The sequence below is a fragment of the Ylistrum balloti genome, unplaced genomic scaffold, assembly GCF_031769215.1.
Source record: "Ylistrum balloti isolate Yb309-2 unplaced genomic scaffold, AGI_CSIRO_Ybal_v1 Utg369712, whole genome shotgun sequence".
In the NCBI taxonomy this organism is placed as follows: domain Eukaryota; kingdom Metazoa; phylum Mollusca; class Bivalvia; order Pectinida; family Pectinidae; genus Ylistrum; species Ylistrum balloti.
Window position 1 is genome coordinate 81,694 of NW_026781937.1, and position 23,395 is coordinate 105,088.

Genomic DNA, 23,395 nt, shown 5'->3' on the forward strand with positions numbered 1-23,395 from the left:
AAAAGTTAAGTCGCGAGTAAAATACAAATCAGAGTTATCTACCTTGTTCGACCACACAAAAAAGATTTATGCAAGGTGAAGGGTTATCTCCCTTCCTTTATCTTTCTATATTAATGATTTTGAAAATGAATTGCTTTTAAATATAAACGAATGTGTTGAATTAAGTGATAAATCATTGTTTTGGTTATTTATGCTGACGACACTATTCTCTGAGTCTAAGAAGGGCTTGAAACTGCTGAACACTTAAAACAATTATATTGCTGCATGGAATCAGAGACGTATATATCGGTGTTATATATGTCTTTGATGGAATATAAAGGTAAATATGAACAAAAAAACCTGTTGTTTTCAGAAATTCTGACAAGCTTCCATATCACCACAGACGGTATTACGACGAAAAAAAGTGAAATTGTTGACTCTTTTAATTAAATTGTTTGGGGGCTAGTTAATTGCACTGTGGATTGGTCAAAGTGGCCAGATGTTACCATTTTACCTGTAATACAGTCAATACTGCTTCAAAAGATTGGGAAGGGAAGGAAAGTGGGGACGCTGGCAACCACTGAGCTGATTCTGGATCCTAGCGACAACGAAATAATGCAGTAATACCTAATATTTGAAGATTGAATTATGTGGAGAGACTGTAAGGAATGTAAGAATACACAGTTTAAGAAAGTGATTAATATTAATATTAACAAATATCTCCTAAGTAAATCATATACTTATCTAAATTTCAAACAATTGTTGGTTTTGCCGTTGCCAAGAAAATATAAATTATAATTACCGATATAAGATCACATGACGGCACATTACATGCATATTTAAGTCTCATTTTGTGTAATCAAATATAATATTTTTATTTCATTAATAAAGGGATAATAACGCATACACTTTCATCTATAAACAGCAGTTACCGCAGGTTTTGAATGAGATATTTTCAATTTAAAAAAATTATGTTTCATTTTAATAATTATACATTTTTTATATTTATTCAATATCTGTAATGATGTGGTACCAAACTGGTAGTACTGTAATACAAGGCACAAAAAATGTATCTCTCTACAGCTGTGCTGGTAAAACCACAGACAGCCTTGGGTTGTATTGTCTCTGGGCTGAAACACCAGGAGGCCATGATCTCAACTCATTATAAATCAGGGATTCTTTCACATCACCTGTATGGACCATTGTGCACTTTTAGTTTACCTGTAGTCTGAAGTTTTTTCCTGGTGCACTAGAAGTGAACTAGAGTGTAAAGATAAGTCTAAACTCAACTGTACATTTACTCAGATGAATTGTCGTGTTGAAAAAAAAACAAACAAAAGTAAGAATTATTTTTTCCATACGGTTTATTTTATATTCCAATTATCTATTATAAATGTAATGTTACAATCTTAACCCCAACCCAAAGTCATGCTACATCCACACATCCTTTCAACCCTCTTGTTCATCAAGCCAGGGACATACACCTAGTAATTAGATTGACAGTGTTATATGTCCTAGCTTGAATCAAGTTTATTATGCTTACATAATACATAGGTACAGGAATGTAAAAGAAATTTAAGGCACATGTAAGACAAAAAGGTCAAACGAGACTATAGAACACACACTGAAATGTTTATTACAATATAACACTTCAGATTAATACTGATAATTCTAACAATTAGGTAAAATCTTCCACATGCTTTCATTTTTATCTCAGATTTGTGAATCGAGTCCTTGAAATACCAGGTGTTTCATTAGAGGAACATTAAGACCAGAAAAAATTATCTGCTTGAGAAACAATATGCCCCCAACAATAAGCCGTGATGAAGGCTAAGCAGAGATGAAGACTAAGACATTCAAGTGAAAGGCATTTTTTGCAACATATCAAAGGTTTATATCAACACTCTAGTAAGTAAATAAACAAGTCATTCAGAAAAAATTTCTATTTTAAAGGATCTAAAATCCTATAAATTTAGCAAATGTCCACAGATTTTTAAAAATGACCATCAAACTCACCTGAGATCTTGCTGATTTAAAGCTATATACCAATTACATTCAGTGTAAAACTGATGAAAAAATCTTAATTAATGTCTGTCCAACGTGACCGAGGTCTCGATAACGTCTGTCCACCGTATGACCGAGGTCTGTATAACGTCTGTCCACCGTATGACCGAGGTCTGTATAACGTCTGTCCACCGTATGGCCGAGGTCTGTATAACGTCTGTCCACCGTATGACCGAGCTCTCTATAACGTCTGTCCACCGTATGGCCGAGGTCTGTATAACTGTATAACGTGTCCACCGTATGACCGAGCTCTCTATAACGTGTCCACCGTATGGCCGAGCTCGAGGTCTATAACGTCTGTCCACCGTATGGCCGAGGCTCTCTATAACGTCTGTCCACCGTATGGCCGAGGTCTGTATAACGTCTGTCCACCGTATGACCGAGGTCTGTATAACGTCTGTCCACCGTATGACCGAGCTCTCTATAACGTCTGTCCACCGTATGGCCGAGGTCTGTATAACGTCTGTCCACCGTATGACCGAGGTCTGTATAACGTCTGTCCACCGTATGACCGAGGTCTGTATAACGTCTGTCCAACGTGACCAAGGTCTCAATAACGTCTGTCCACCGTATGAGCGAGGTCTGTATAACGTCTGTCCACCGTATGACCGAGGTCTGTATAATGTCTGTCCAACGTGACCGAGGTCTGTATAACGTCTGTCCACCGTATGACCGAGGTCTGTATAACGTCTGTCCACCGTATGACCGAGGTCTGTATAACGTCTGTTCACCGTATGACCGAGGTCTCTATGCAATCTGGGAGTGTGATATGTCATTTTATTGCATTTGTAAACCTGATATCACAACATATAATATAATTACATTCTAATGTACAGAATCTTACATGACTTTCCATTTGATAAGTGAATTCATGAAACAAATAAAAAAAAAATTTTTCATTGCAGCGAGCTTTTAGGGAGTTAATTGGAAAATTTGTGAGGAGTTTCATAAACCACATATCATAAAGACTGAAGAATTCTCTAACCTGTAGAATAAAGAAGCCAAAAGCCATATCAAAGAAATATTTACAATCTCTACATTTATCGGTGACAAATTTCCTGAAATAGAGGAAAATATAGGAACATAGAAATCAGTTGACAACCTGTAATATGTAAAAATTGGATATTGGCATATTCATAGAAAAAACAAAGAAATCATGTGATATATAAAAATATTACATTTGATTTGGTTTATTTACAATATAATACTGCTACCATGTTATAAATGTCTTACATTTATCATTTTGGCCTAAGTGTACACGATTTTATGTCAAACATTTTTATAAAAAAAGTAAATAAAAACATTATTACACAATAACAACAGACTTTTCAATCCTAACATGTATATTCTGATATAACAAACGTCTTACGTTTGAATAATGAGGCATGAAACACACATCATAAGCCTTAATATGTTGACTGTTTTAACCCTAGCACTATTTTAATAATGTGAAGAACTGCTTCAACAACAAATTCCAATGTGTTACAACTTAATACAAATTGTTTTCTGCTCAGTGTAGAAATCCATGGATTCCACACAACCTTCTCGTCCTATCCCTGAATCCTTCATCCCTCCAAACGGCATATTGAGGTCTCGTACAAGCCAGCAGTTGGCCCAAACCGTGCCAGCCTAAAACAGGAAAACAGGCAATTTACCACCAAGGGAGGTAATCACGACACCCTATCTCTATTTACACATGAGCAACGCTATCCTCCTAAGGGATGGTAGGAATACAGTAAAAAAAGCTTTCCATTAAAAACGTTTTCCAGAAACTGTCGACTAAATAGTGTCACCTGTATTTCCATAAAAATGCTGTGAAGATAGAGCAGTTCTGTAATTTTCAGGCGAGCATTGACTTGATATAAAATTATTTACAAAGTAACAAATAGAGGTGTGAAGTACCTGTATTTTCCTGGAGACTCTGTGAAGACGAGAAACATCCTGGGTCCAGAGTGTGGCTGCAAGTCCATACTGTACATCATTGGCTTTTACAATGGCCTAACAGGAAAATAGAATGTGCTTATTTAAAACAAGAATCAGTTAATTCTCACTAAATCATTCAAGATCAGTTGTGTTTCAACTTGTCTGGTATAAAAATATGTATGACAAAAGCAACAAGAAAAGCCATTTGTATCAGTCAGACAGTACTACATATATACAATGTATGTCACACCTTCCTCCTCTGTATCAGACAGTACTACATATATACAATGTATGTCACACCTTCCTCCTCTGTATCAGACAGTACTACATATATACAATGTATGTCACACTTTCCTCCTCCTCCTCTGTATCAGACAGTACTACATATATACAATGTATGTCACACCTTCCTCCTCTGTATCAGACAGTACTACATATATACAATGTATGTCACACCTTCCTCCTCTGTATCAGACAGTACTACATATATACAATGTATGTCACACCTTCCTCCTCTGTATCAGACAGTACTACATATATACAATGTATGTCACACCTTCCTCCTCTGTATCAGACAGTACTACATATATACAATGTATGTCACACCTCCTCCTCTGTATCAGACAGTACTACATATATACAATGTATGTCACACCTTCCTCCTCTGTATCAGACAGTACTACATATATACAATGTATGTCACACCTTCCTCCTCCTCTGTATCAGACAGTACTACATATATACAATGTATGTCACACCTTCCTCCTCTGTATCAGACAGTACTACATATATACAATGTATGTCACACCTTCCTCCTCCTCCTCTGTATCAGACAGTACTACATATATACAATGTATGTCACACCTTCCTCCTCTGTATCAGACAGTACTACATATATACAATGTATGTCACACCTTCCTCCTCTGTATCAGACAGAACTACATATATACAATGTATGTCACACCTTCCTCCTCTGTATCAGACAGTACTACATATATACAATGTATGTCACACCTTCCTCCTCCTCTGTATCAGACAGTACTACATATATACAATGTATGTCACACCTTACATATATACTCCTCCTCTGTATCAGACAGTACATATATATACAATGTATGTCACACCTCATATATACATATATACAATGTACGTCCTCCTCTGTATCAGACAGTACTACATATATACAATGTATGTCACACCTTCCTCCTCTGTATCAGACAGTACTACATATATACAATGTATGTCACACCTTCCTCCTCTGTATCAGACAGTACTACATATATACAATGTATGTCACACCTTCCTCCTCCTCTGTATCAGACAGTACTACATATATACAATGTATGTCACACCTTCCTCCTCTGTATCAGACAGTACTACATATATACAATGTATGTCACACCTTCCTCCTCCTCCTCTGTATCAGACAGTACTACATATATACAATGTATGTCACACCTTCCTCCTCCTCCTCTGTATCAGACAGTACTACATATATACAATGTATGTCACACCTTCCTCCTCTGTATCAGACAGTACTACATATATACAATGTATGTCACACCTTCCTCCTCCTCCTCTGTATCAGACAGTACTACATATATACAATGTATGTCACACCTTCCTCCTCCTCTGTATCAGACAGTACTACATATATACAATGTATGTCACACCTTCCTCCTCTGTATCAGACAGTACTACATATATACAATGTATGTCACACCTTCCTCCTCCTCTGTATCAGACAGTACTACATATATACAATGTATGTCACACCTTCCTCCTCCTCTGTATCAGACAGTACTACATATATATACAATGTATGTCACACCTTCCTCCACTGTATCAGACAGTACTACATATATACAATGTATGTCACACCTTCCTCCTCTGTATCAGACAGAACTACATATATACAATGTATGTCACACCTCCTCCTCCTCTGTATCAGACAGTACTACATATATACAATGTATGTCACACCTTCCTCCTCTGTATCAGACAGTACTACATATATACAATGTATGTCACACCTTCCTCCTCAGACAGTACTCATATATACAATGTATGTCACACCTTCCTCCTCTGTATCAGACAGTACTACATATATACAATGTATGTCACACCTTCCTCCTCTGTATCAGACAGTACTACATATATACAATGTATGTCACACCTTCCTCCTCGTCTGTATCAGACAGTACTACATATATACAATGTATGTCACACCTCACACCCTCCTCCTCTGTATCAGACAGTACTACATATATACAATGTATGTCACACCTTCCTCCTCTGTATCAGACAGTACTACATATATACAATGTATGTCACACCTTCCTCCTCCTCTGTATCAGACAGTACTACATATATACAATGTATGTCACACCTTCCTCCTCCTCGAACTACATATATACAATTTATGTCACACCTCATCCTCCTCTGTATCAGACAGTACTACATATATACAATGTATGTCACACCTGTCACACCTTCCTCCTCTGTATCAGACAGTACTACATATATACAATGTATGTCACACCTTCCTCCTCTGTATCAGACAGTACTACATATATACAATGTATGTCACACCTTCCTCCTCTGTATCATACAGAACTACATATATACAATGTATGTCACACCTTCCTCCTCTGTATCAGACAGTACTACATATATACAATGTATGTCACACCTTCCTCCACTGTATCAGACAGTACTACATATATACAATGTATGTCACACCTTCCCCCTCTGTATCAGACAGAACTACATATATACAATGTATGTCACACCTTCTTCCTCTGTATCAGACAGTACTACATATATACAATGTATGTCACACCTTCCTCCTCCTCTGTATCAGACAGTACTACATATATACAATGTATGTCACACCTTCCTCCTCTGTATCAGACAGTACTACATATATACAATGTATGTCACACCTTCCTCCTCTGTATCAGACAGACAGTAGTACATATATACAATGTATGTCACACCTTCCTCCTCCTCTGTATCAGACAGTACTACATATATACAATGTATGTCACACCTCCTCCTCCTATGTATCACATATATACAGTACATATATATACAATGTATGTCACACCTCCTCCTCCTCATATATACTCTGTATCAGACAGTACTACATATATACAATGTATGTCACACCTTCCTCCTCCTCTGTATCAGACAGTACTACATATATACAATGTATGTCACACCTTCCTCCTCCTCTGTATCAGACAGTACTACATATATACAATGTATGTCACACCTTCCTCCTCTGTATCAGACAGTACTACATATATATAAGTCACAATGTATCAGACAGTACTACATATATACAATGTATGTCACACCTTCCTCCTCTGTATCAGACAGTACTACATATATACAATGTATGTCACATATTCCTCCTCCTCTGTATCAGACTACTACATATATACAATGTATGTCACCACCTTCCTCCTCCTCTGTATCAGACAGTACTACATATATACAATGTATGTCACACCTTCCTCCTCCTCTGTATCAGACAGTACTACATATATACAATGTATGTCACACCAATGTATGTTCCTCCTCTGTATCAGACAGTACTACATATATACAATGTCACATGTCACACCAATGTATGTCACACCTTCCTCCTCTGTATCAGACAGTACTACATATATACAATGTATGTCACACCTTCCTCCTCCTCTGTATCAGACAGTACTACATATATACAATGTATGTCACACCTTCCTCCTCTGTATCAGATACTACATATATACAAATGTCACATGTATCAGACACACATATATACAATGTATGTCACACCTCCTCCTCTGTATCAGACAGTACTACATATATACAATGTATGTCACACCTTCCTCCTCTGTATCAGACAGTACTACATATATACAATGTATGTCACACTTTCCTCCTCCTCCTCTGTATCAGACAGTACTACATATATACAATGTATGTCACACCTTCCTCCTCTGTATCAGACAGTACTATATATATACAATGTATGTCACACCTACGTCCTCCTCCTCTGTATCAGACAGTACTACATATATACAATGTATGTCACACCTTCCTCCTCTGTATCAGACAAAACTACATATATACAATGTATATCACACTTTCCTCCTCCTCCTCTGTATCAGACAGTACTACATATATACAATGTATGTCACACCTTCCTCCTCTGTATCAGTACTACATATATACAACAGTACTATCAGACATATACATATATACAATGTATGTCACACCTTCCTCCTCTGTATCAGACAGTACTACATATATACAATGTATGTCACACCTTCCTCCTCTGTATCAGACAGTACTACATATATACAATGTATGTCACACCTTCCTCCTCTGTATCAGACAAAACTACATATATACAATGTATGTCACACCTACCTCCTCCTCTGTATCAAAAGGCACCACACATGTGACAGGACCAAAGATTTCTTCCTTCAGTAGACGCGAATTTTCCTTCAGGTCTGTTATAACAGTTGGTCTCATGAAATATCCCTGTAAGAGAAAGTTTGATAAATAGTGATGGGTTATGATTTATTTTTTAATTTTACAAATTAATAACAAAAGTCATCATTTTAATGATGACACAGCAGACATCAAATATAATCTGCATGAAAATGTCTTTAGGAAATAAATACTGACCATACAAATTCTGACACTTAAGATTGTTGAAAGAACACATCTGGAGGTTAAAATTTCACTTTTGTTTAGGTTTAAATTGAAGGCATTTTCATTGATTTGGGTAATTTGAACATTCCTTTGTATGAAATTTGAGAGATATCCATTCAGAACTTCTTAAAAAAAATAGGAATAGCAATCTTTACTAGGCAAAATCCAAGATGGCTGTCTGTCTGCTATTTAGTCCAAAACTCTAAAAGGCACAACTAGTGACCTATTGAAACCTTTACATTAAAGTTGAGAAAAATCTATAGAGTACTTCTTAAAAAACAGTGATAACAAACTTTCAAAGTCAAAATCCTAGATGGCAACTTGTGAGACATTTTGTTTTTTCTGATCAGTCCCAAAATCAAACAGGCACAACTAGAGATCAAGGAAAGCATGCACATGAAATTTGAGAAAGACCTATGCTGTAGTTCTGAAGAAATAGCGATAACAATCTTTCGAAGTAAAAATCTAAGATGGCTGTCTGTCAGCCATTTTGTTTTTCTGATCAGTCCCAAAATCAAACTGGCACAACTAGGGATCAAGGGGAACCTACAAATGCAATTTGACAAAGATCCATTAAGTACTTCTCAAGAAATACAAAACAAAAATTGTTTACAAATGGATGGGCTACCGATGACGGACCATGGACACAGGTCAATTTGAATAGTCCACCATCATCAGATGGTGGGCTAAAAATCTAGGACTTTTTCCAGAGCTTTATCATTAAATATTGGGCAATTAAGGGCTCTACTACTAAATTTACATTTTACAAGGCTTTACGGTTAAATCAAGGGCCTTTAATTACAAGGTTCAGCTTCTAAGGCTGTAATATTAAATTTTGGGTCATTTTAGTAATCCCATGTACCACTTGTAACTACAAGACAGATAAATAGCAACACTCACTTCCTTATTTTCAGCAGGCAGGTCTAGTGACTCTACTCCTTCACCACACATAATGGTGGCTCCTTCTTCTACACCAATCTTCACATAACCTTTCACCTTCACCAGATGTTCCCTACTTATCAAAGCACCCATGAAGCTACTGTCCTCTTTTGGGTTTCCTACCTTCAACTTCCTGTAAAGAAACAGATCTTCTATAAATATACAAAAAAACTTGTAATTTCAGCAGATAAGCCTTCCTATAATTATCTATTACTGTATACAAATCTATTACTATATACTATGTTAATCTACTACTGTATACAAATCTATTACTTTATACTATATTTATCTATAACTGTATACAAATCTATTACTTTATACTATGTTTATCTATAACTGTATACAAATCTATTACTTTATACTATATTTATCTACTACTGTATACAAATCTATTACTTTATACTATATTTATCTATACTATATACAAATCTATTACTTTATTATGTTTATCTATACTTATACAAATCTATTACTTTTACTACTGTATACAAATCTATTACTTTATACTATGTTTATCTATTACTATATACAAATCTATTACTTTATACTATGTTTATACTACTGTATACAAATCTATTACTTTATACTATGTACTGTATACAAATCTATTACTTTATACTATATTTATCTTTATACTATGTTTACTACTGTATACAAATCTATTACTTTATACTATGTTTATCTACTTATACAAATCTATTACTTTATACTATATTTATCTACTACTGTATACAAATCTATTACTTTATACTGTATACAAATCTATTACTTTATACTATGTTTATCTATTACTGTATACAAATCTATTACTTTATACTATGTTTTTATCTATACAAATCTACTGTATACAAATCAAATCTATTACTTTATACTATATTTATCTACTACTGTATACAAATCTATTACTTTATACTATATTTATCTACTACTGTATACAAATCTATTACTTTATACTATATTATCTATATACAAATCTATTACTTTATACTATACTGTATACAAATCTATTACTTTATACTATGTTTATCTATTACTGTATACAAATCTATTATACTATATTTATCTACTACTGTATACAAATCTATTACTTTATACTATATTTATCTATTACTGTATACAAATCTATTACTTTATACTATGTTTATCTATTACTGTATACAAATCTATACTTTATAAATCTATTACTGTATACAAATCTTTATACTATGTTTATCTATTACTGTATACAAATCTATTACTTTATACTATATTTATCTATTACTGTATACAAATCTATTACTTTATACTATGTTTATCTATTACTATATACAAATCTATTACTTTATACTATGTTTATCTATATACTATATACAAATCTATTACTTTATACTATGTTTATCTATACTACTGTATACAAATCTATTACTTTATACTATGTTTATCTATTACTATATACAAATCTATTACTTTATACTATGTTTTTATCTGTATACAAATCTATTCTTATACAAATCTATTACTTTATACTATGTTTATCTATTACTATATACAAATCTATTACTTTATACTATGTTTATCTATTACTGTATACAAATCTATTACTTTATACTATGTTTATCTATTACTGTATACAAATCTATTACTTTATACTATGTTTATCTACTACTGTATACAAATCTATTACTTTTTATACTATGTATACAAATCTATTACTTTATCTATCTATTACTGTATACTTTATACTAAATCTATTACTTTATACTATGTTTATCTATTACTGTATACAAATCTATTACTTTATACTATACTTTATCAAATCTATTACTTATACAAATCTATTACTTTATACTATGTTTATCTATTACTATATACAAATCTATTACTTTATACTATGTTTATCTATAACTGTATACAAATCTATTACTTTATACTATGTTTATCTACTACTGTATACAAATCTATTACTTTATACTATATTTATCTACTACTGTATACAAATCTATTACTTTATACTATGTTTATCTATTACTGTATACAAATCTATTACTTTATACTATATTTATCTATTACTATATACAAATCTATTACTTTATACTATGTTTATCTATTACTGTATACAACTCATTTACATTATACTATGTTTATCTATTACTATATACAAATCTATTACTTTATACTATGTTTATACTACTGTATACAAATCTATTACTTTATACTATGTTTATCTATAACTGTATACAAATCTATTACTTTATACTATGTTTATCTATTACTGTATACAAATCTATTACTTTATACTATATTTATCTATTACTGTATACAAATCTATTACTTTATACTATGTTTATCTATTACTGTATACAAATCTATTACTATATACTATATCTATCTATTACTGTATACAAATCTATGTTTACTTTATACTAATCTATTACTTTATACTATATTTATCTACTACTGTATACAAATCTATTACTTTATACTATGTTTATCTATTACTGTATACAAATCTATTACTTTATACTATATTTATCTATTACTGTATACAAATCTATTACTTTATACTATGTTTATCTATTACTGTATACAAATCTATTACTATATACTATATACTTTATACTATATCTATTACTGTATACAAATCTATTACTTTTTACTATGTTTATCTATTACTGTATACAAATCTATTACTTTTTACTATGTAAATCTATTACTGTATACAAATCTATTACTTTTTACTATGTAAATCTATTACTGTATACAAATCTATTACTTTATACTATATTAACATCACAATAGTTGTCACCCGGCACACCTAATAAGAGCAATCCGTTTTCCCAGACACCTAGAAAAAGTGTCGGTACATTTCGAGCAAGAATGTTTACTTTTATATGACCGCTTCATCAAGAGGGGTAATAAGTATGAGAGTTATCGTGCTTGCGATGATATGTCATAATGTGATTGTAGAGTATTTATGGAATAGGGTATGGGAATAATAGTTTTTTAATCCTAAACAATTGTAATATTGTCGTCCTGATGACGGTTAATAATTATCAAAACTTACTCGGAACCCGTTGTGATTGACATTCTATACCTGATATTCTCTATTGCTCAATCACCCTGCATACTCTCGTGTATCCAGCTGAAGAGTAAAGGAACCTAACACCAAACCAACCTAACATGAACGGCGTTGGCTCTACTACGTAAATCCTACTAAGTTTTTTATTTAGAGCCCCTGTATCTCAAGGGATCCATCGAAGGGAACACAAAGTCCGCCTTAGGACCGACCCCACTAACCAACTATGCCTAAGGAAGGAACTGACACATTCTCCTTTAAGTTTCCAACCCAGTTTAATACCGAAGATACAACTAGTTACTCCGAGAAGAAGAGACCAAGGGTGGAAGGGACCAAGGATAGGGTCAACCTTCCAGCTACATTGGTACCCTATTTCAAAGCTTATCATAAACTAAGCATTCGGGCACATACGTGCCAGAAATATATTGAATTACTGAAGGAGTTTGTGGCCAACAAAACAGTTCTGAAGGGTCTACAGGATTGCATCAACCCGCAACTTCTAGACTACCATCTACAAAAAAATGATACAAAAAAACACAGCTATGGGAACAAAAAATGGCACCGAATTAAGTTATAATGTCCATGGATTAGTTAGAGAGAAATTCAGTTAATATCTTGGTGATGACTAACTTAGACAACCAGTTCTCAGCTCCTGAACATGTCAATACATGATTGAACTGGTACAAGGCTTCTTTTTACTGTTCAGGAGACACAGAAATCTCATCATTAAAGGTTGGGTCAACATATATGGGAATTTAACATTAGCATCAGTCCCCACTTGGAATTTCAAAATATGATAACCATAAATAGATATGGGTATCAGAAGCTTAAATACGGAAAAGTTAGTCTCGGAATTGATTTCTTATAAAATGGGAGCTCCTTGACTAACACCTTGGTGGGTGTTAAAGTAGTTGTTATGTAATTCCTTCTAGTGCATTATTATAAGGCAATTCCAATCAAATTACATCATTAATGTGTGCACATTGTACCAACCAACATTTTGATACCACATATCACACTATTTCAGGAGTAACGTTTCTTTTATGTTGAAAAATGCAGCCAAAAACCATATAAAAAGTCCTTACTTTTGAGAAAAGTACTATTTTGGACACTTCAATTTTCATACTTCTGAAACCAGTCTTACTTTCATACTTGCTTAAAAGTTGGCCACAGATGATATCTTTCAAAAGATGGATTCTTGGATAAAACGAAAACCGGTAAATTTGTCATTTTTCACATTTGCTTACAAAAACCAAGAAACTCTGATTTTTTTTTTTCATTTTCGTTAGTGACAGCTTAATAACCAAAAGTCTGTAAGGTCTTGCTATTTGACAAGGTGGTTGTTATGTCAATTTGTATTAGTTTGGTTAACATTGCTGAACTTGACCTCTGTTCAAGGTCAAACAAATGAAATTTGTTAAGATAAAGACTTTTTTGTGCAAGTTTCACAACTTGAAGATTTAATTAGCAGCTTTCTACAAATCTTTTGATGAAGGTCAATAAAGTGACCTTATTAGATAGATTATGTACAGCAATAGCGACGGGTTTTGCCTTTGTCAGTTACGATCCATAATTTGCAGCACTTTGAGAAGCTACTAAGAGATAGAACAGTTGCAGCACATTACTTTGCATTTTAGTATAGCAGAACTGCTCAAGTGATTGCTTGTTTGAACTTGAGTGTTGCATGGACTGGGTTAGTTTGATCTTGGTGCTGATCATGGCCCACGAAATACAAAATGCATGCAACATGTGCACACATTCCAACGGTTCACTTGCCTGCTGGACAGACACAGTAGTAATCTTTGACAGGGTCATCTTGAACAATTCTGTCAAACACAATCCAAACATTGTATTTTCACTGTGATTTGTGCCTTGAATGGATTTTGAGAAGATTTTCATCATGCTGATAGACCCAAACTTTAAAGTCTCCAGCAGGAGTCAGATGCTCAGCAATATATCTGGGTGCTACTTTCAACTGGTATGATCCGCAGGTTACGGTTTTTAAATATTCCATATCCAGTACTGGAAACACTATTGGATAGGCATCAAGTTTCTACCAGTGGACCTTGTTGTGGTGCCTAGAAAGGTCAGGTTCATCTGCAACCCTTGAGGCTAAGGTGTTGGGCAGAGCCAAAAAGGATTGCATTCGCTCAGCAAGGCGACAGTCCCTCAAGTCCCTCTCTGGTGTGGACACATAAATTGGTCCACGTACAGCATTCAAGGAAGCAGTAGCTACTTTAACCAGTTCCTCTATACACTAAGGAAGTAGTTTGAGCTGATTTGTTCTCTGGACACTTTCCACTGTTTCAGTCGACCATGGTAGCTCTCCACAACCCATCTTGACTTAAGTATACTGGCAGTCCTCGTTGGCAGTAAGTGTATCATGCTGTGTCTGACCTGACAGAAGATAGGATGGCATGTACACAGAAAACCCTGAACCTCGCAGCAGCCCCAACAATCCCTAAACCCACGGTCAACAATCACATAGTCATCTTCACTGAGCCACAAGGTCAAGTTCTCAACTGTTCCAAGAATTTTTGTCAAGATATTTGCATCATTTTCATTGCCATAAAAAGCCCCAATAGTGTCTAGTACATAACCATCTGGAAAGACAATGCTCATGAATTTAACATAGTTGTGCTTCTTTTGCCCACACTATGAGGATCTTTGAAGGGGGTGATCAGCACTTTTTTGGACATAAATATACTTTGTCCCCATAGAAACATCTTGTAAAGGCAGTGTTGTGGCACTTAGCGTCCTTGCAGGTAATGTGTCTTGGACCAAGCTAACGGGACATAATGGTCTGGCTCAAGGCTTTTAAGACACTATCAAATGTGTAAGACACATACTGTTTTTTTGTCAGACCACACAAGACACCGAGTTGAGACCATGAAATATTGGTCTTCAGTTTAACCCAGAAAAGAAACAAAGCATGGAATGTAGAGGAACATGATCCTCTTTTGATGTGTAAGGAGCAAATTCTATGGATTTGCTGCATTTGTTCAAGTGTGTAACAAATCCATGCTTTGAATTCTTCATTTCCGAAATGGTCTACATCTATGTCTGTGTTGGTTGGAGCACCAGCGGAAAGGAAATGGCTTAGTTCAAGGTCATTGATAACCTGATTAGCTCTTCCTTAAAGATAAAGAGCTAAGGGTTCCCTCATTTGCAGATCTAGTTGCAAAGAAGGATTCAGAAAGTCACCAATTACATGGTCATTGCAAACACGAGCATCAGGGGGACACCATAAAAAATGGGGATCAACATGGCTGCCGAGTAGTGAACACCTGTGTGGTACTGCTCCAGTATTTTTCAGATATAGTGCCTTTTACAGGATTTAGTTACTTTGGATTTTTGGCAGGCACTGATATTAGATGTTTTTCTAGTGATATGTGGGACTATTTATGGTTTTGAAGATTCAAACCTGTGATTTTTGAGGTTTTTTTCCCAAATTCTTAAAGTGACAAGTACTCACCTGATTTACCTGTGGACATCTGTGGTCAGTGTATAGTGCCCAGCTGTATAGACTTATAGTATACACAGACTTACTACTTTCTTGTGGATATTGTTGAGTGTTAAACATGGCGACTAGGTCCTCTATGGGGAATTTAGGGAGAGCAGAAGAAGGACTGAAGGAAGAGCTAAACAGTATTAGAAATTCTCTGAAAAATGTGGTAAAAAAGGAAGATTTCAAAACGTTATCCAATAATATTGTTAAGAAATCAGACTTCAAACAACTTGTCACAGATATTGTAAATACCATTGTTGAAGAGATGAGAGAAGATATGAAAAAAACCATGGACCTGCAGATACAGCAACAAGTTCAACTGAAAACAGAGAAGTTGAGAGAGGACATGGACAGAATGAATAATCATAACTACAGGCTTCAGGAAAACATCAGAGACAAGGAAGGAGAAATAAATGAACTTAAAAGATTTCAGGAAGAAAACTTGGACACAATTCTAGACTTAAAGGCTGAGGTGATAAAAGTAAGAAAGCTTGCTGAAGATGGAGTACAAAAGGGAAACCACAACGAACAGTATAGTCGGAGAAACAACATCAAAATTATGGACATGAACTAGACTCCCAAGAGGATGAGAACAAGAGGAATCTGGCTGTGGACTTCTGTGAGTTGGTTAATGGAAAGCTACATACTCAGCTGATTTCTCCTCAAGATATTGTGGCGATCCATAGAATACCAGGAAGGGACCCTACCAAGCCCAAGCCGATTGTGGCAAAATTTTGGCAAAAGGAAGTGAGGAATTCCGTCATGAGGAAGAAGAAGACCCTTACCGACACAATCAGGATAGTGGACGATGTTACCAAAGACAATGTGTTGCTTGTTAAACGGTTAAAGGAAAACCCTAAAGTTGACAATGCCTGGTATTTCAATGGGAAAGTGTTCGCTGAGTGTGGAGGAGTAAGAAAACAATCAGACCTGTTTGATGAAGTGGCAAATATTTTCCACGTGTGATTTCATTAGTATAGTGTTTTTTCTCCTTGAACAATAGTCAATACTAAAAGTTATCGATTAAATAACAGGATTTATTGTGCATGGGATATATGCTTTTCTGTTTGAAGGAGGTAAGTCTTCATAAAAATATTATAATTATATTGTATATATAACAGATAGCTGTTTTTGCTTAGAAAATGAGTTAACCGGAAGACACTTCCTTCTATTTATGTATTATATTATCAAATTGTATCTAGTTCATAATATTAAAATGTGTTTGGAAGGATAGCTCTGAGTGTAATGAAAATTGTCTATAATAATTGAGAAGAATATGAGTTACTCTGATATTACTCTAATTTTGTTTACTTCTATATTGTGTGGGTTTTTTTTATCACCATATACTATAAATACTATTATCTCTTCCTCTTAATTATAATCTGTATGATTTTTTTTTTGACGACACCAAAGATATCCGTAATTCAGGTCCGGCATAACGTTAGAATACTACTTCCGGTTTCCGGCATCACTAGTCATAAAGGTTCGAGCAGGGCAGTAATGTTGACAGAGATCGATTTTAGCGGTATAAGTACACTAGAGGAATGTAGAAGGGGTGATCGGAATGTAGGTGGATTGGATGCTTCTCTCTGGCACAGTATCATTAGCACAGCTAAGTTAACTCATGGTTAATTTAAAAGTTCTGTCTATGAATGTAAGGGGTTTGTACTCTGATCAACATAAAAGACGGGATGTGTTCCATTGGTTGAAACAAAAAAGAGCAGATATTGTTTGTTTACAGGAAACTCATTGTACTAATGAAGTTGAAAAATTATGGGAAAGGGAGTGGGGGTATCAGTGTGTTTTCAATAATATGAACTCTAGATCTGCAGGTGTGGCTATTTTGTTCAGAAATACATTTAGTTACACTATACATGGTAGTAGATTAGACCCAGTAGGTAGGTTTATTATTTTGGATATGTCTATTAATACTAATAGGCTAATACTGACATGTATATATGGGCCCAACCTAGATAAACCTCAGTTTTTTGAAAATGTTAGTGAAACGTTGAAAACTTGGGAAGGGTATCCTATGATTATATGTGGGGATTGGAATACAGTTCTGGACAGGGATATGGACACTCATAATATTGTAAGAAATAACAACCCTAAATGTCAGTTAAGCATTCATAATATTATAAATAGTTTTGATCTTGTTGATCCTTGGAGGAATTTTTATCCAGAACAAAAAACTTTCACTTGGAGGCAAAAAACACCTATCCGGCAAAGCAGATTAGATTATTTTTAAACTACAAGTGATATTTTTACAAAAATTAAAGCCACAGCTATTCTTCCAGGTTACAGAACTGATCACTCGTGTATTTCTTTAGAACTAAATCTAGACAATATACAAAGGGGAAGGGGATATTGGAAGCACAACATCAAACTGTTAGGGGAAGCAGAATATGTCAGGCAGGTTAAAAACTGTATTAGTGAAACTATAGATGAGTACATCACAACTGGGGACAAACAGAATCTTGAGTTCACCACTTTTCGGATAAATGACCAATTATTATTTGAAATATTAAAAATGAAAATACGTACACTAACTATTTCTTTCTATGTAAATAAGGTTGAGCATAGAAAAAGACAGGAGAAAGCTCTAGTGAGTGATATTATCAAATTAGAAGAAATTATTAATAAATACCCCTCTACAGACTCTCGTACAGAATTGGAAAACAAAAAACAGACATTGGAAGAAATTCGTAGGGATAAGATAAAGGGTGTTATGTTCAGATCTAAAGCATCATGGTATGAAGATGGTGAGAAAAATACTAATTACTTTTGCAATTTAGAAAAAAGAAATTACATTAACAAAACTATTTCTGAACTAATTACAGAGTCCGGTAATGTTCTTGATGATGTGGAAGATATTTTACAGGAGGAGGCAAACTTTTTCGGTGATCTATACAAATCTGACAGAGGGCCACAGGGTATTGATAACTCAGATTTTTTAAATCATACAGTTAAGTTGAATGAAGGACAGAAAAGGAGTTGTGAGGGATTACTGAATTTAGATGAATTGGCAAAAGCTCTTAAACACATGGATAATGGGAAGAGTCCAGGGTCAGATGGGTTTGGGGCAGAATTTTACAAATTTTTTTGGCGTGATTTAGGAACTCTGCTTTGTAGGTCAGTAAATTATGCATATGAAAATGGGAAACTCTCAGACTTTCAATGTCAAGGTATTATTACATGCTTGCCAAAAGAGGGAAGGGATAGAAGGTGTATAAAAAATTGGAGACCCATATCGTTACTAAATGTTGATTATAAAATAGCAGCTGCTGCAATCACAAATAGGATTAAGCCATTATTACCGGATATCATTAGCAATACTCAAACTGGGTTCATTAAGGGTAGGTTTATTGGGGAAAACACTAGACAACTTTATGATTTAATGCAGCTCTTGGAAGAAAAAAATAAGCCTGGACTATTGTATCTAATTGATTTCGAAAAAGCATTTGATTCGATAGAATGGGATTTCATTGATAAGGCCATGGAAAGTTTTAATTTCAAGGAATCTATTAGAAAATGGTTTAGAGTTTTATATAAGGATTCAAAAAGTTGTGTAATTAATAATGGTCATCTGTCAAACTTCTTCAGTCTTCACCGTGGTTGTCGCCAAGGCGACCCATTGTCACCATATATTTTTATTATAGGTGTTGAAATTTTATCTATATCTCTAAAAACTAATCCTGATGTTAAACCTCTACAGATAGGTGGTAAAACTTTCCTCCTAGGTCAGTATGCAGATGATGCATATCTTTTACTAGATGGCTCAAGTCAATCATTGTATGCAACTGTTGAAGTAATAAGGTTATTTGCTGTCATATCAGGTCTGAAAATTAATGTTTTAAAATCTAATGTTTATTGGTTAGGTAGCAAAAAGTTTTCAGAACAAAAAATCTGTGAAGATCTTAACCTGTCATGGTCTACAAGGAACTTCAAACTGTTAGGAATAGTTTTCTCTCTTGGAAGATTGGAAAGATTGAACTGTTCTAATAAATTAAAAGACACTGAATGTAAATTGAAATTCTGGACCAAAAGAGATCTTTCTTTACTTGGCAGAATAACAGTGGTAAAATCAATAATCATTCCCGACATATGTACATATCTTCAGCACGATCCCAAACCCGTCATCAAAAATTTTAACTCAGCTTAATAGCATACTGTACAAGTTTATATGGAATTATAAAGTTGAAAAAATTAAGAGAGATACTTTGATTGGTTTGCTTGAAGTTGGAGGCCTAAAAATGACTCATATTATTTCTTTTATCAAACACTTGAAATTGAAATGGTTAAAAAGATTACTGGAAAATGAATCAGTACCATGGAAAACTTTAGTTCCAGATATTTTGAAACTTGATCCGAACATTGCTTTTCAGCTGAACTCACACTCTCTTGAAAATATAGGAAAACATATTAAGAACAAGTTTTGGAAAGATGTCATATTTGCCTTAGCAGAGATCCAAAATGAGTCTCATAGTCTAGAAGAATATTTAAATGAAGATTTAATTAACCTACTACCACACAACAAAATGTACCTGGGTATCAGCTGGAAACGGTTTGGCTTTAGTAAAATAAAGGATCTTTTTCAGAATGGTAATTTAAAAAGATATCAGGATGTTCAGGATATTCCAAATTTAGGATTTTTGCAATTTTATTCTCTTGTAAACAAAATTAATTAGAGGTAGAAAGATGAATATCGAAGAAGGAGTTTTTTGGGGGAAAATATAGAATTGTGTGAAACTACCAATGTAATTCATAAAATAAAGACCTCTCCATGCTTGAAATTTATTTAAAAAATCTTCTTGGATAAAAAGTTTATTAATCCATTCACGAGTCAGGATAAATGGAAAGCCAAATTAGATCTAAGGGAAAATTTCATATTTGATACTTATGCTTCTGTTTTTCAATATACTAGAGAAACTAAACTACAGGCCTTTCAGTATAAGATACATCACAGAATTTTACCTACTAAGTCCTTTTTATTTAAAATCGATATAGAACAAGATAATTTATGTTCATTCTGCAATAGAGAGGAAGAAACAGTGGAACACATTCTATACTATTGTTATTATACAAATGAATTATTAGAAGAATTTATTATGTGGTACTCTGAAAATGATAATACCCAGAATGACCTTGTAGTAAATGCCACTGATGTAATATTTGGTAATGCAAACTTTAGTCAAAGATTAAACCACTTCCTCTTAATGTTGAAATTTCACATTTATTCATGTAAATTTAAAAATAAACTACCATCCTTCCAAGCATGTAAACTGTATTTCACTCAGGTTTTGAAAGTAGAAAAATATATTGCAAAAAAACATAATTTAGAATCAAAATTTCAAAATAAGTGGGGGATATTCACAATAATTCTAAACAATTAAAACAAATAATCCGTAATGTAAGAGAACTCTCCCCATACATCAATTTCATGCATTGTGTACAAGAACGTACACGTTAAAATTTTTAAGATTATGTGTTCATTTATTATTTTTATTTACACACTGTAAATAAATATGAAAGGGCTATGCAATGCAATGTAAAAGATTTAATTAGCTGTTTATATATGATCTGTGTCAGAGGGGGCTCTAATCCAATCCATATGCAGTCAGCTCACTTTATTCATTTTCTAATCTAAAGAATTTAATATATTAATTTCCAATGGCGTTGCCAGTACATTGTATATCAGGGAATGGTTGGAAGACTGTGAAGTGTGAGTGAGAAAATGAATTAGTAACTGTAATGAGCAATGATGAGTGAGTGTAAGGGAATGAATGAGGTACAAGTAAGGTAAAACTAACAGGTATTTATTCCTATCCAGATTTCATTCCATAGCCATTGTAATAAAATGAGTGTGAAAGGCTGTGTAAGTGAAATGTATGTAGTGATAGTGTGTGTGATGATAGATAGCCCTCCTGTGAGAGGACAACATGTTTGTACAGAGTCTGACCCCAGGGCCCCAACCCTGGCAGACCCTCATTAATTAAGTTTCTGGGGCATTAAAATCTTTCATCAAAAAAAAAAAAAAAAAGAAGATGGAAAAATCTCAAGTTTGTCCTGGCATGCTAGGGTATAGTACATAGCCCAGTGCCCTCGTTTCCACATATGACAATCTTTTATGTGAATTGCCACCATAAAATAATTTCTCAACAGAGATTAGCGGTAGTTGGTTGGATGACATGAAATCAGTGTAAGCATCATTTGCATCATTTGCCAAGCCATTTGGAGTGCTCATACCAGAAGGTTCATACAATTCAGACTGAAATGGCCTTCGCTTGAGGTACCACTTGTAGCACTTTCCACATAATATGCTTTCTTTTGTTATGCTAATGATCTCAGCAGTTAGCAGCTGGTGCAGCCAGTTACACTTGGGTAAATATACATGTCTTACTTGAGCTCGGGCTCCTTGAAATACATGTATATCTTTCAACATAGTTTTGCAACCATGACCTATGCACACTTCTGACATGATTATTAATAAAGTTGATGGGAGATTTGCAGTAATTCGAATTTAATACAGAATTTCTGACATAAGTGTGACTTTGTCTATGTAACTGTCTATCGATACTTTGCAAAATCTTCATGATTATGGCAAATTATGCAATAAGCATGTTTAAATTGCTAAAAATGTATTTTACCAGTTTTGAAATCAATTAAAATTTATTCAATAGACAGCATATATACATAGAAAGTTTTTAAAGAAGTATAAAATTTAGACTGAGATTGCAACTATACAAAATTGACTTTGATATATTCATTATTTTGTGAAAATTTAGCATTCTTTTAAAATCAAAGTTATCAATATGCTTACATTTTTTATGCCAATATAACATATGTGGTATCAAAATAAATTTTATGTACTTTAGGCTGGTAGATAAATATTTTCATTTAAAATTCTCATGTAGCAAGTATTTGTCATTATGTTAGGGTACCTTTGTGACCCAACCTGGTGTTATACAAGGAGGTCCAGTATGACTAAAAGTAGCTATAATGACTCCACCTGGTGTTATACAAGGAGGTCCAGTATGACTATGAGTAGTTATAATGACTTATCATTTATGCAGTTGTAGGTTATTTTCATGTATCTTCATATGGCAAAAAAAAATTATAGAAATCTTTGTGGGGGCCAAATGTTGACCCCACCTTTCAAAAATCTTCTTCTCAAGATCCAGTTATGTAAGAACCATCAAAATTATGATTAA

General features: G+C 34.0%; 1 protein-coding gene and 1 long non-coding RNA gene across 3 annotated transcripts in view; both read right to left on the minus strand.

The window, feature by feature from the left end:
* Positions 1–1,325: 1,325 nt before the first annotated feature.
* Positions 1,326–2,252, minus strand: LOC132565298 (uncharacterized). Its single transcript, XR_009554921.1, has 2 exons — positions 2,100–2,252; positions 1,326–1,943 (listed from the first exon to the last, which is right to left on the minus strand). It is a non-coding gene; the product is annotated as an uncharacterized LOC132565298 (long non-coding RNA).
* Positions 2,253–2,365: 113 nt separating this feature from the next.
* LOC132565294 (2-aminomuconic semialdehyde dehydrogenase-like) overlaps positions 2,366–23,395 on the minus strand; it is a 32,938-nt gene continuing 11,908 nt past the window's right edge. For both annotated transcript variants that reach the window (XM_060229933.1, XM_060229934.1), the window contains exons 7-10: positions 9,583–9,754; positions 8,395–8,508; positions 3,946–4,041; positions 2,366–3,672 (exon numbers count right to left, since the gene is read on the minus strand). In XM_060229933.1, coding sequence (XP_060085916.1) covers positions 3,526–3,672; positions 3,946–4,041; positions 8,395–8,508; positions 9,583–9,754 — 529 coding nt within the window. In that variant the 3' untranslated portion in view covers positions 2,366–3,525. The remainder of the gene's footprint in view (positions 3,673–3,945; positions 4,042–8,394; positions 8,509–9,582; positions 9,755–23,395) is intronic.